Raw genomic sequence first — 14707 nt, forward strand, 5'->3', positions numbered from 1 at the left:
GTTGCCTATGTGGAGGACCTTAAAAGAACCTTGCCATCAGCCTTGCAGATTGCCCCCTGTATGGGTAACAGCAACAAGGCTTATTGCCCCAAAGTATAAACATGAGAGAGATCCATTACTGTTATACAACCGGTTTTGTGTCTGTTGCCCACTCCTAGATTTTCTTACTCTAACTGACTTAATTTTGTTTTGTGACTCAAACTTATATCTCAAGTAAAGGGGTAAGTGTGTTATTATAACTGTACAGAAATGAGATGATGTATTATGCTGTGGTCTTGGTAACTTTTTCCAAAATCCTGGAGGCAGCTCCTAAAGTTAGCGGCCAGAATATTAGTATTGCTTGAAAAGGGGAGTGGTTTATTGGAATTTTAGGTGTGTCTTATATACTTGAAAACTTTCCAGATCAAGTGCCCACATACACATAAATCTGTCAGAGAAATTTGTAGCCTGAGGGCAGAAAGAGAGGCAGCCTCAGGGGTCATGATGTATAGCTGGGTACACACTACAGGGTTATTGTCCAATAATCGGCTCAACCAGACGACATACGACCGCTCGTTCGAAAGTCGGGTCAGTGTGTGTAGTGACACGATGGTCGAAAGTCTGCCCAAATGGACGATTTCCGCCTCATTTGGTTGGTCGTACCTTTCAATATTTTCGTTCCAATCTCCTTTCCGTTGTGTAGTGTGTATAAACTTCCAACCGATCCACGACAATCCTCCGATACTTCCTCGAAATTAAAATCATTGCTCACGACAACATGGCTGTAAAAAGTCGCTAAAGGGCCGTCCGCTCTTCCCTTTATCGTCTAAAACAAGGCTAGTGTGTATGCAGTCTATAGACTGAGCGATCGGACCACCGTTCGTATATGAAATCGATCGGCATAAAAAGTTGGTGGAAAATTCTGTAGTGTGTACCCAGCTTAAGCTTTTAATGCTAATTATGTATTACATTTTGCTATATAAATATTCAACTACTACACTATTGGAGAGCCTCTTTTTTTTTGGGGGGGGGGGACCTGCACTGTGCCACCTGAAAAGAAAGTAATAACTAATGGTGACATTGAGCACACAACTGTGGAGATGTAACATACTGTGAGAAGAATTTGATCTACAACCGCACTGACCCATCCCAAGAGACAGACCACTGATCTGTGGAACCCTGTAATAACCAGTGTTATCCTACTTTTCATTTGATGTGCAATTTTATTAGTCACCTGCTGGGAAATATCAAATGAGGCCTTAAGCTGAATGCAGATAAACACATCTGTTTGTCACGAATCAGGCACTTACCTTCCAGGGTTAAGTCTGGTGACCTGCTGCAGCCAATGGATGCAGAGAGGTGAAGCTAGGCTGAGTTTATATATATATATATATTAGTTCCTCAATAGTCGTGTTCCCTCTTGACTTCAGGAATCCCCACCCTCCCGGTTTTGGAATTTTAATTATATGTATTTTCAAGTTGTCTATGTGTTTATTTCATAGATAAAATTTTAGAGTGTTAAGTTAACATTATAAAGGTATAGTGCACTGAAGAAGGAAGTCAGCAGTATGCATTTTAACACTATTGTTGACCTTAGAGCTTTGAAGAACCTCTCCACTATGCTTGAGATTATATTGCTGACATTGTTAACACCTGGAACCTAGATCGCCATTGGGATATACACAAATTCTTTGTTGTGTACTGTGCACAAGAACAAAATTATTAAAATGTTGGCTTGTAATATATTATAAAAAAAAAAAACCTGAGTGCACAGAATATCATTTCTAATACATAAACCAATAGATAAGAAATAGTGCATCAATAACATCTTCCACTTGTTTTTTTCGGAATAATCTTCCTTTACAGATAACAATGCAGTACGTTGTATTTCTGGAGCGCCTGTTCAGATCAGGGGCATCAGAAACATGCTTTAGGCTCCTAATTCTTTTTCTAACACAAAGTCTGCTTTTTTCAGATGCTATTCTCAGTCTGTTTATCACTGTATTGGCCAATGTATTCAGTAGCCCATAAATTATATATCAAAGACTAGGCTTATTGCGTTCACCATAATAGCTTTTCATTCTGTATGCTCCCCATAAACAGTCCCCGTCACATTTAGCACGGTACCACTAGTTTTGGGAGAGTTTCCCAATGTTGTGTTTAGTAGAATCAGTTGAAACAAAACACATCTAATATCACAAATTTCTATTGACCACGCAGGTCATGAGTGTGAAATATTTAGAACCCCCAAGTTTGTTCAAGTCCTGGGAACTTTAGTTCATGTCAAATAAATTTATCCTCTAAACCACTCTGTGATACTCACCTTTCCATCTCGATTGTCGTAGGTACTGTCTCAGCTGGAGATGGACGGTACGTAGTTGCAGAGAGAGGTCGACGGCTTGGACGCAACATACTAGATATGGGAATCAACACCCGGCAGACCATGGTTCATGTGAAGGATAGTAAGACAGGTATGTTTGGTATATATGTAGGTTTTTTTGGGGGGGTTTTTTGGAAATTGCATTTTTTTAAATTCGGAGTTCATGAAAAGTAACTAGTTTATGATTGAAGCTATTGTGACGTATTGTCGACTCTATATTTCATTTATTCCAAAATTTCAAGAAGACATTTTAGGTTAGTGTAAACAGATGCAGTTTTCCTATTTTGAGACAATATTATCAGGTGCCGTCCCTGTGACCTTCCGGCGGCCAGGGACGGATGCCTTCTTTGGTACTAGCAACTGGACGCGACTTCCGCCTGGCTGACCCTGGAATCCTATTGTGTACGCGTGTCCAGTTGCTAAGCAGCGGGACGCGATCCCTTCTCAGCGGCGGTGGTCAGTGACGTTACTGACCAAAAAAGCTTCAATTAAGAAGGACACCACTAAGGTCCCCTAGCTCCAGCACATACCTGTATCCTATTGGCTCCTGCATCCTTGTTCCCTGTTCCCTGTTCCTGACTCCTGCTTGTGATTTCTCGGTTTCACTTCGGCTTGCCTACGGACTAGTCTCTTTGGATCCTGTTCCTGTTGGCATACCTATTGGCTTCTGACCTTGGCTCCCCTGACTATTCTTCTGATTCTACTCTGGTACCACGTTCCCTTCTGGCTTTTGACTTTGGACTGTCTGACTTCGCTACCTACACTTATCTGTTTCGCAAGTTACTGTCACTGAGGGCCGCGACCTGCACTTCCCACGTGGCAAAGTCCATACTACCTTGCGGCTGTCCCTGGTGAACACTGGAGTCGTGTTATACTCTGCTCCTCTTAGTTCAGTAGCTTCAGCTACTGGCACACAGTCACGATCCTCATCCTCCCCTTGTCAAACTGTTACGAGCCGCGGCGGTACGCCGCCTCCTGGCGTGAGGTAGCAGCCGAGCAGGTGCATTAGTTTCAATGCACTGTTATCTTTGTGGCATAGAGTAGGAGGGTGTAGGGACATCCTCCAACTCCAGGGGGAGCTCTCACATGATTCTATTTGTCATTTATACATGTTCCTGGTTTGTGATATGACCTATGCTAGTTCCCAGCTAGTAATTAATTAGCAGCCTCCTTAGGCTGATTGTCAGCCCTGTCCTCCTCCTTTCTGATTTGTCCATCATAGTATTAAAGGCAGTGAGGACTGGGCCTCACTGCTGGTTATAGTTCCTGCTCTGTGCATACTTACCTGCTCCCTGCTCTGTTCCCCTTCTCTGCCTTTGGATTGATCTTGCTGTGTATGACCTTGGACCGTGTACTGGACTCTGCTGTATTGCCTGTGACCTTGATCTCTGCCTGTTACCTGGATTTGTTGTTTGCCGCCAGCCCTGACCTTTTGCCTGGACTACACCACCGCTGGCCGCTGTACCCCTTGACCTTGACCCGTTTGGACTTTGCTATTCTTCCACCTGGCCTTCGCCTGAGCTGCAGTAGGGTTATAAACTTGTACTACTTTAAGCTTAAGACCTGGGGGACATCCGAGTACCTTTGAGCACGTTCTATACGGGAAAGGCGGCTGCTATAGGCGAAGACCTCTGCGACCTGTTCTATAAGTTTATGACACTTGCCGTCAGCCATAACACAAACGTAACAAATATATAGACACTCACCCACTTCAGTAAAAGCTCTGGAACACCTAGACAATTTATAATAGCCATAAACAACAAAAGCAACACGTATCTCATGATTCACGTCATTATTCTGAGTATTGGGTCAGTAAATGCAGCTCTGGAATGAAGGTTCTGGAATACATGAAGTTCTTTGTGAAAGGGGTTGTGCACATGATGTGTCAGAGCAGTTACAGCAAATCAAATCTGCAGAATTGGGAGGTGTGTAGGGAATGCAGCACCTGATTGGCCTGTGACTCTGGCCATGCAATCGGGTAATACATTCAGTGCACACTTCTTGTGCTGGTTGAAACCCTTGGATGGCTCCATTCCTCTAGTGCTTACAGCTTTCTATCCCCCTTGTTCTTCTCATGGTGGAGGGACTGTTACATAAATTATACTGTAGGAGTAGTGTGGAAGGTCTTTTATTAAAGAGGGGATTGTCCCAATGAGGACAACCTTTTCAGAGAGTACATCCACCTTTAGTTTCTTTCTGAAGGCTTTCCCTGGTATCACCTCTGTTATATGCCGATTCTGCTATTCCACTTTTCCATTCAAAACATCACTCATTCCTATTAAAAGGAGATATCAGCCTCCTTAAGAAGCCAACCTGCATTCCACTCCCCCCAGAACACATACTTTGCATTCACTAGTATTATGAATTGCTCATTTGTTAACCAGCTCTGCGATGTCTGGCGTCCGCTGACTTGACAATCTCGGCACAGTGTTAGAAAGTTCCCATAAGAAATGAAGGCTGCCTTCCACCAAAGAGGTTATTAAGTTACCCCAGAGTTTGCCGAGTATCTGCTGCTGGTTTGTTTATTGACGACGATCACTGTCTTTCTTAATGACAGTAATACAAAAGGAATGGCACGGTTAGTGTGATCTTTAAACAGGAACAGGATGCAGGTCAAAAAAATTATTTAATATAGAGTCAAAATATTATGCACCGGTGTACAGAGAATGTAATATAGATTTTGAACAACAAACAAACTTCCAGATAGATATATATATATATATATATATATATATATATATATATATATTGATGCACAGCTATTTTGTATTGAGCAGGTATTTCTGACTGTGATGTATGTAATATCATGATAAGCTGGCAGCATGTGTTTGCATCTGATTCAGCTGGTCTGCCACAATTCAGGGCAAAGTGGACCCGGTTACCTGGAAACCAGTTTTCTGTATACACAGTTGAAAAACAGGTTTTCCTTTTAAACGGTGAGCAGTTTAACTAGTTCAAGTCCAGCAGAAATGTGCTTTGCCGCACAGTAAAATGCAGCCGCATTTAGAGTGAGGTGAAGTTTGCACTTGCAGCACTCTACTCTAGAGAGCAGGGTCGGTATTGACCATGCGCGAGTTAAACACAGTAGGGACATGCACGCATGTAATACGCCCCCTGTGGGTGCAGCCTAGTTAGACTATAAATAATTAACCAGCAACAGTAGAACTACAAGAACCAGCTTGTCCATAGCCACCAGAGCGTGCTGGAGCTTGTGGAACTAGAAGCACCAGCATGCCCTGGCAGCCATGACCTGTTGGAACATATAGTTCTACAACAGTATCTAATAGTAAAAACGCAGACACCGTGGGGCTGATGCATAGTTGGAAGCAAAACGTGATTAGCTTACTCATTAAAAAGTGCACGGATATCGACCTATATACAGAACTGTACGCAGCTCGAGGTGCATCCATGTCTGCATATGCTGCCAGTTTATGATAAGTCATCACCATTGTTGTGTATTTGAAGCTGCCCTATAACCGGTTCACAACATACACCTCCTCACAAGTGTATATGGATGTTTCTGCAGGTCTACATGAGCCGCATTTGAGTGACCACACCGTTTTAGGCTCTCGGTCTGCTATTGAACGCCCCTTACCTCTCTCATCCCCCATCACCTGGAGCAAGCGGGTGTTAGTGGCAGGCTCACTCAGGTCTGCATAGGGGTTTATGCGTGCGCCCATTTCTGGGCACATTCGGAGCGATTTCACGCAAGTTACTCTAGACAACCAGTCATATATCATCATCATCATCTATTTATATAGCGCCACTAATTCCGCAGCGCTGTACAGAGAACTCACATCAGTCCCTGCCCCATTGGAGCTTACAGTCTAAATTCCCTAACATACACACAGACCAAGAGAGACTAAGGGCAATTTGATAACAGCCAATTAACCTACTAGTATGTTTTTGGAGTGTGGGAGGAAACTGGAGGACCCGGAGGAAACCCAGGCAAACACGGGGAGAACATACAAAGTTCACACAGATAAGGCCATGGTCGAGAATCAAACTCGACCCCGGTGCTGTGAGGCAGAAGGGCTAACCACTAAGCCATCGTGCTGCCCATATCCATTTGTAAAGCGCTATGGAATTTGCTGGCGCTATATAAATAAATGATGATGATATGTTCAATACTGTTCCTGTTCCTGGCCCCCAGTGTGTTTAAGTATTTTAGTTCAAATGAGCACCAACCAAAATATCCTCTTTTGTCTCTTTATTAGCCTCCTAAATCCTTATGGAATCGTGTTTTTTCTTTCTGAAGTCGTCCAACTGTAATAAAAACAAAACAAAACGCATCATAATTTGGAGTACAGTGATACCAAATATATCTTATTTATTCAACTTACCGTAAGTATAAGCTCAAAAGTACCCATTTTAGTCTTAAATGAATCCTCCTGTCCTAACCCCTACTTCTCAATTTTAAATCACCCGTAGTGCGCAGTCACAGGCTCGCTGAGCTGGAAAAAGAGAGAAAAGTGGTGGCAGGGAAAAGTTTTCTTATTTCTAGATTTTGATCTTAATTTTTGTTTTACATTTTATTAAAGTTGTTTTATATTTTTACTTCTTTTTGTGCTGGGGACCAGAGAGGTGCAGAAGGATTTGATTGATGAGTCCAGTGTGCTCAGCAGTGTTATATAACAGTTATATATTGGTGCTGAGAGGCAGTAGGACCGCAGATCATGGGGTAAATGTATCAAGCTGAGAGTTTTCCGGTGGGTTTAAAAAGTGGAGATGTTGCCTATAGCAACCAATCAAATTCTAGCTTTCATTTTGTAGACTGTACTAAATAAATGATAGCTAGAATCTGATTGGGTTTTCAAACCCGCTGGAAAACTCTCAGCTTGATACATTTACCCTCATGTCTCTTCTGTCCTAATATAGCCAGTCCTTCTTGGATTACATGGCAGAAGTAGTGGTAATGTATTGGGAAACACAGTGCTCAGACCGAGTGTTCCAGGTCTGGTGTGATCGGGAATTCCTGGTCACAGCGTGTTTCGGCCTCATTATGGTTATATGGTAACGTATTTGGTAATTTTGGGGGAATTTGGGTTTGCTTCTACTAGTGTGAGGAGCTGGCTGGATTGAGGTGTTCTATACGGAATGAGGACTAAACACAGACATTTTCTTACAATTCAGCAAAAATTAGATTTTGTGTCGCTGAACAAGATACAGAATTCTAATGAACAATGAACCCATTCTTAATTGACCTTAGTATATCGATGTTGTGTACTGCACTGCTGAGATCTAATAGACATGCAGCAAATGGTATCTTCTATGTCACTGGTGCTCAACCTTTTGTGCTGGAACTCCAATTATCAGTGTGCCATTATTTTGGGACTCCAAAAGAGGTGGTTTCCAATTGTGTGACTATCGCTGGCAGACATTTTCACATTGAGCCAGAGAGAAAAAAACCTCTTTAATAAAATTGAGATGTTATGAGGTCAATTCCCGACCATGGCCTTATCTATGTGGAGTTTGTATGTTCTCCCCGTGTTTGTATGGGTTTCCTCAGGGTGCTCTGGTTTCCTCTCACAATCCAAACACATACTAGTAGGTTAATTGACTGCTATTAAATTGACGTGTGTGTGTGTGTTAGGGAATGTAGACTGTAAGCTCTATAGAGGCAGGGACTGATGTGAGTAAGTTCTCTGTACAGCGCTGCGGAATTAGTGGCGCTATATAAATAAAAAAAAAGATGATGATCTATTTGGCAGTCAGGATATCCCCAAAACCAGATTCTGGGTCCTCACTTTGAGCACTCACAGATTGTATCTCTGCTCTACGATATAATAGAATTCAAGTTGAACCAGTCTGCATGTAGTTGTTACAAGTGTTACGTTGAAAAAGGGATTATTTTCATGTCTTGATGTATGGTTTTAATTTTAATTCTGAGAAACACCCTCCCCTCCCCCAGAAAATGTTATCATATCCTTATCTGTAATTACTTCAGAGTGAAAGAAAGGAGGCACCAAGCAATGTTAAATCTTTTTTCTGCAAACACAGCCATTTCTTTGTATGATTAACCTGTTGTTGTGTGCGTGCCCTCCTACTGCAATGTGCTTATTTTCCAATGTATATAAGAAAGCTCTATGAAATTTGTATTCTCATGAAGAAAATGTAATGACTGTCTATAGAGCCCGTGCTACCACTAGGTAATCCTAGGTGTTTGGGCACTAGGGTGTAGGGGAGCCTAAATCACTCAATGAGTGACATAATGACCCTCATTCAGTGTCTGTTTTGTCACTGTGGCGCCCCCCACAATGAATACTGGCCGGTAGACTGAAGGGGCGACAGCTGACAACTATTTACCTGTGAAGCTGCTGCCTTCCATGTTTGTAATGGGCTGTGGAGCTAGGCTATGATGTCAGAGCCCAGAGCCACACCCCCAAGATGATGTCGCTGCATACTGACTAAGAATTTGAGGGGGGATCTTTGCTGGCCTGAGGGTGCTCAGAATGCACAGGCCCTGGCTCTATATGGAAGCCTTCATAGGCAATCAGAGGGGGGGGGGGTTCCTAGTGCTTGGAAACCCCCCTCCAAGCCTGGGGCACTGTATAATTGAGGAGGCTGGATCCTGCCCCCGCTTCACACGGCTCTGCTCGAAAATAGAGAGCTACATGCACCTCACAGTAGTGCACGCAGCAAGAGAAAATGTTGTACATACATAAAGCTCTCTCTTAACATGCACCTTCTTATACTCCAAATGAACTTGTATCTTGTTCTTTTTGGACAAATATCTGTTAAGAAAACTGTGAACAAGCAAAACTTCTCATAGCGTAATACAGTTACAACCAAGTAGAGAACATAATCACTATGGGGAAATCCGTGTCTTGATACGATGGTTCACCCCCAATCACCTGTGCTTTCACTCCTGCTTCACACCCCAATGGATATGCGCTTACACGGTTTAGGTAAGGTACACGCCCCAAACAAATGGTATGTGAAATTCTTCCCACTGAGCATCCACATCAGACTCTTCTCGCGATGAAGGCAAGATTCACACCCCAAGTAGAGGACGTGTCAGATTCCTCCCGCTAAGTGTCCACTCCACGAAAATGATGTTCATATCCAAATGTAACATATGAGAAAAGAAGGCGATCTGGTGCATTACCTTTTATTAAAACAATTCTCTACATATGATAAAAGTGGGACATTCAGTGCCTCAGATCGCCATATATAGATCTCCACTAATTGGCTCATCCCCTCGCAATTACCATTCAGAGCGACGCTTGGTTTATCAGTCCATGCGGAAGTGCTGTACAGGCCCAGGCTCTATATGGAAGCCTTCATAGGCAAACCGAGGGGGGGGGGGGGGGGGGGGTTAAAGTGCCTGGAAACCCCCCTCCAAGCCTGGGGCACTGTATAGTTGAGGTGGCTGGACACAAGGCTCTGCTCGAAAATAGAGAGCTGCGTGCACAAAACAGTAGTACACTCAGCATTCCCCATGTATATTATGGGGATAGAAAGAGTTGGAGAGCAGCCTAGCACTCTCTAAAATTATAGACACGCACCCATGCATGCTGGCCACGCCCACTGGCGGAGTGGTGTGGAAACCCCCCTCTACAAATCCTGCGTTTGCCCCTGGCCTTAGAGCTGCTATATCAGACCTCCCCTGCTATGGAGAGCTGGGCTGATGGTGATGGTGATGGTGAGTGCCAGGACCCTTTTAAATAGATGCACATAGCAGTGATGCCCGGTAAGGAGAACAAGCGAGACACTGAGAAAAAAGAAATCAAAGTTATTTGAGAACACACTGCAGAAAACCTAGTTAATGAGAAGTGAGGCACATTAAGCCAAACGTCCTTAAACTTATCCACATGTTCAGAAGCATAGCACTTACCCATTGAGGGTTAAGTTGTTGGTCACCTCCAGCCAATAGAATCCTGTGGGAGTGTTTAGGTTTGTGTGCCCATATATTCTCACGCAGAGGATGCTGGGTCTCTTCCGTCGCAGAAATCCCCTCCCACCCACCCTGTTGTTTGTTTTTTCTTTGTTATATTATAAGGTTTGGTAGTCACAGAGTAAGTAAGGTTAAGCAGGAGAGCCCTTGCAGTTGGCAACTCGGGCGTACGGTGCTATCGCTGATTGGGTAATGCCACCACATACTTCGAAGCATCTTGGTTCGTGGTTACCCGGTACGGGAACCCTGTGTTCTGCATTGTACGGCAATTCATTCGTGAGCCCTGAAGTGATGTGGTCACTATTACGCCAGATTTAGCACCGGCCAATCGTAAGGGACTAGGTCCCGGTATCAGTGGTAGGCCGGGGGGCCGTACACTGTTTGGTTTAGCTTTTATTTAGTTAGCTGAAAGCAAGTGCTCTCGCCCCACCAGGTTTATACATTTAATAAACTGTGACCTTTTTTAAGCCATAGCTGAAGTTGTCGGTGTCTTTATTTACTAGTGGTAAGAGGTATGATTGTACATGAGGAGAGGTTGTGCGCGGAAGAAGGAATCTGTGGTATGAAGTTTATGTCAAACTTGATCATTTATACAAGCAACATTTTTACAGGCTATTGGGACAACAAACAAAGCACATGAAACAAATGAAACAAAAATATTTGTGTTCTTCCTACTGAAGATAGGGTGTTATAATGTTGGGCATATACGATTTGTTTAAAAGTTGGGAGATGTTCACATTTGCAGTTACAGGGGGCAGAAAGGTATATTAAGGGTGAGTAAAGGCTATGGGGTATATTTACTAAACTGCGGGTTTGAAAAAGTGAATATGTTGCCTATAGCAACCAATCAGATTCTAGTAATCATTTATTTAGTACATTCTACAAAATGACAGCTAGAATCTGATTGGTTGCTATAGGCAACATCTCCACTTTTTCAAACCCGCAGTTTAGTAAATATACCCCTAGGTGTGTTGAAATAAAAGCCTACTTTTGCTCAGTGGTTCAATGGGTTTCACCAATATTTATAATGATCCACGTAGGAGATCCTCCTCTCTTCCACCATCTAAATCAAGACTGGCTCCTTGCACACCCTCCAACTTTTGCAACGCATGTAAAAATCTGGCGACACAAAATCTAATTTTTGAGAACACTATAAGCCGCAAGCATGCAGCTAGCACACAGTCATCAAGTCCAGCTTCATCCGTCCACCGCATGGACCAAAGGTTTGCACCTCTGCGGTTCCTTCTTGCCGCTAAGCCTTGTGCCAAAATCAGTACATGACATCACAAAAGTCTAACAATCGTCCCTTGTGCTATGTTTCTGCATATTTGCCAGTCCCTAAATGAGCCCACATCTACATATTTAACACATTTATTTACTTAGTACCAATTGCAGTAAATGATTTCATTCCAGCAGACGTAGACAGCTGAAGGAGTGTGTAAGATTCTTCTCTCCTGCTGCTGTGTGTAAAATCCCTAGAGGTGGACATAGAGGTCTGAGTAATAATATATAAAGTAGCACAATAAACATTTGCTTCCTGTGGTTTGTACTTTACACAGCCTAGCACCCTACTGTTATACCCAATAGCTTGTCTGTCTATGGGTTAGCTAAATAATTACTGTAAAACGATTTCCTCTTCAGCTCTGTGCACAGAATGATTTGCTTTTACCTGCATTGTCTTTGCACACAAAGTGCATGGTTAGTCTTGAAAAGAAAAGATTTAAGTTTCTTTAAAACATTTGTTATGGAATTCTAGACATGATATGGGGGCTTACTTGTAACTTCCTGCAGCAAAGAAAGCCCTTTCTTCTTATCTCTCCTGGAAAGAAACATATACTTTATATATCAAAAATAAGGAAAACAGAACTTCCAGAGCATATAAAGATTGCAAATATAGAATACCTAATATACAAATTAGGCTGAGCGTACTTCTACCCGTATTTGGAGATCTGCTTGTATTTAGTACCACATTAAATTCAAGAACTGCATATAGAGAAGATGCTGTATAACAGCACTGTGGCTAAGTGGTTAGCACTTCTACCTCCCAGCACTGGGGTCATAAGTTCAATTCCTGACCATGGTCTTATCTGTGTGGAGTTTGTATGTTCTCCCTGTGTTTGCGTGGGTTTCCTCCGGGTGCTCCGGTTTCATCCCACACTCCAAAAACATACTGGTAGGTTAATTCGCTGCTAACAAATTGACCCTAGTCTGTGTGTGTGTGTGTGTGTTAGGGAATTTAGACTGTAAGCCCCAATGGGGCAGGGACTGATGTGAGTGAGTTCTCTGTACAGCGCTGCGGAATTAGTGGCGCTATATAAATAAATGGTGATGATGATGATAACATCACTTCAGGTTATCACCCGGGATCGGGAGCAGTCAGTAGATTACTACTCCATCAGTCTGTCTGCGTGGACTGGTTAAAGTGAACCAACATGTTTAGTTGCGCAGGACTTCATCAGGTGGATAGTCTGGCACTAGTGTACAGTGTTTATATCGTCCTAGATTACAGGAACAGCCAGAGAGGCAACAATATGGGTGCCAATCAGTCTATAGGCAAGATTATCCCAATGACTGACATATTTTATAACTAATAAAGCATTGTGAGTGATTGCCTCTTATCAGAATAATGTTAGCCAATCCTGTTAGATGTAACAAACACGTTGAACCAGTCTACTATATAGGGATGGGTGAGACTAAAAATATAGACACATCCATTACCCAATCGCACAGTTCAGGGCAGGCTTGCCTAAAATAAGCGTAACCTTGGAGTGTGATTCAGTTTTCTGCTAGGTACCTTAGAAACTTTGCACGTTGTGTCTCCGTGGGATGTTTCTGTTAATAATCATTAAATGAGTAATGTTAGTTTTCACTCTGAAATTTTGGAATTAAACTATTTGCTTGCACTATAGAGCATCCCCTTGCTTTTCACCCTCTCTATCTCTTTCTCTGTCTCCCATTCCCTCTCCCTCTTTCTCACTCTTTGGGGGGAATTCGGTTATGTGCGGAGTGCCACTGGAACGGTGGCGAAGACACTGCATGTTACCACAACCTTTTGGATTTCTCTTTGCTCCCCATTGGGGTGCAAGGAGAAATCTGTGATGTTGTGGTACCGTAGTACTGAAAAAAATGCCTTTCGGCAAATTGAATCTCTCTTTCCCCTCTCTCTCTCACCCAAACAATAAGGATCCATCAGAAGGAACCATTGTAAGACTCTTACCCATGTGTATGCCCATATAATGCAGAAAATTAGAGGCATATTGTCTCAAACCAAGAAGACACCCCACTGCATTTGTGCTGTGCCTGCGCAGTTTTCAGCATTGCAAATCACTGTTAAAGTGTGTTGCACTCTTCCCCATAACACACTGCAAGCTATAAGTCTTAGAACCTTGGTGAATATTCAGTACCCAGCCACCCATCATCATCATCACCATTTATTTATATAGCGCCACTGATTCCGTAGCGCTGTACACAGAACTTATTCACATCTGTCCCTGCCCTATTGGAGCTTACAATCTAAATTCCCTAATATAGACACACACTCACAGACAGACTCATACAGACACACAGAGTCATACAGACACCCAGTACCCAGATCGTGGATGTGGCTTTCACACAGCACATAAACACATTGGGTTAAGCACTGTGAGGGTGAGAAAGTTCTCCCTCACCATGACAAGTGTAGTATAAAGTATATGTGGTGGCAACCATTTTGTGTGCTGAACCAATATTCAGTAATGTCCTATTGAATCCATATCCTGCGTTCTCATAAAATGTCTGCCTGTCTGATAATTCTTATAACCGTCAAGACGGAAACTTCTGATAACGTAAAATGGAGGAGTTGCCCATAGCGACCAATTAGATTCTATCTATAATTTATATAGTACATTCTAGAATATGATAGCTAGAATTTGATTGGTTGCTATGGGCAACACCTCCACTTTTCCCTTTTAAAAGGTTTGATAAATCTACCCCATTATCTCTCACAAAAATACTAGAAACCAAATGCCAACATTTTAAATATTTGTGCAGCCCATTACACTGCTGATAAATTATACATACAGAAAGCTAAGCAGGAAAAGGTATTCACCTCTTTAGCAATGATTCAGTCCCTGTAGTTAAAAATTGATGGTTAAATAAAACTGGCATAGTGCATTATCACTGTTAATATTTGATTGGCTCTAACCATTTCTCGGATTTCCCTGGGACATTAGAAATTGTATAAACACAAGCAAAATATGTGCACTAAAAATATAAAACGTAAACAAGACTGTTTGGGAATGGATAAAGCCCTTACAGAATGCTGTGCTTAGCTCAGAAGGGATTTACAGCAATTGCAGTTGAAATGTGTTCTTCATAAACGTTTGGAAAAATAACGAACTGATAGCAAAAAAATTTTTCCCAGGTAATAAATACCAGAGAGTATGATTAAAATCAAGAAGGTCATCTATCAA

The 14707-nt window shown here is 42.5% G+C and overlaps 1 protein-coding gene across 2 annotated transcripts in view; it reads left to right on the forward strand.

Moving 5' to 3' along the window:
- Positions 1-14707, forward strand: part of PIWIL4 (piwi like RNA-mediated gene silencing 4) — a 178993-nt gene that overhangs the window by 25887 nt on the left and 138399 nt on the right. For both annotated transcript variants that reach the window (XM_075198745.1, XM_075198747.1), the window contains one exon: positions 2325-2450. In XM_075198745.1, the coding sequence (XP_075054846.1) occupies positions 2325-2450 (126 nt within the window). The remainder of the gene's footprint in view (positions 1-2324; positions 2451-14707) is intronic.

This window comes from Mixophyes fleayi, chromosome 2 (genome assembly GCF_038048845.1).
Source record: "Mixophyes fleayi isolate aMixFle1 chromosome 2, aMixFle1.hap1, whole genome shotgun sequence".
In the NCBI taxonomy this organism is placed as follows: Eukaryota; Metazoa; Chordata; class Amphibia; order Anura; family Limnodynastidae; genus Mixophyes; species Mixophyes fleayi.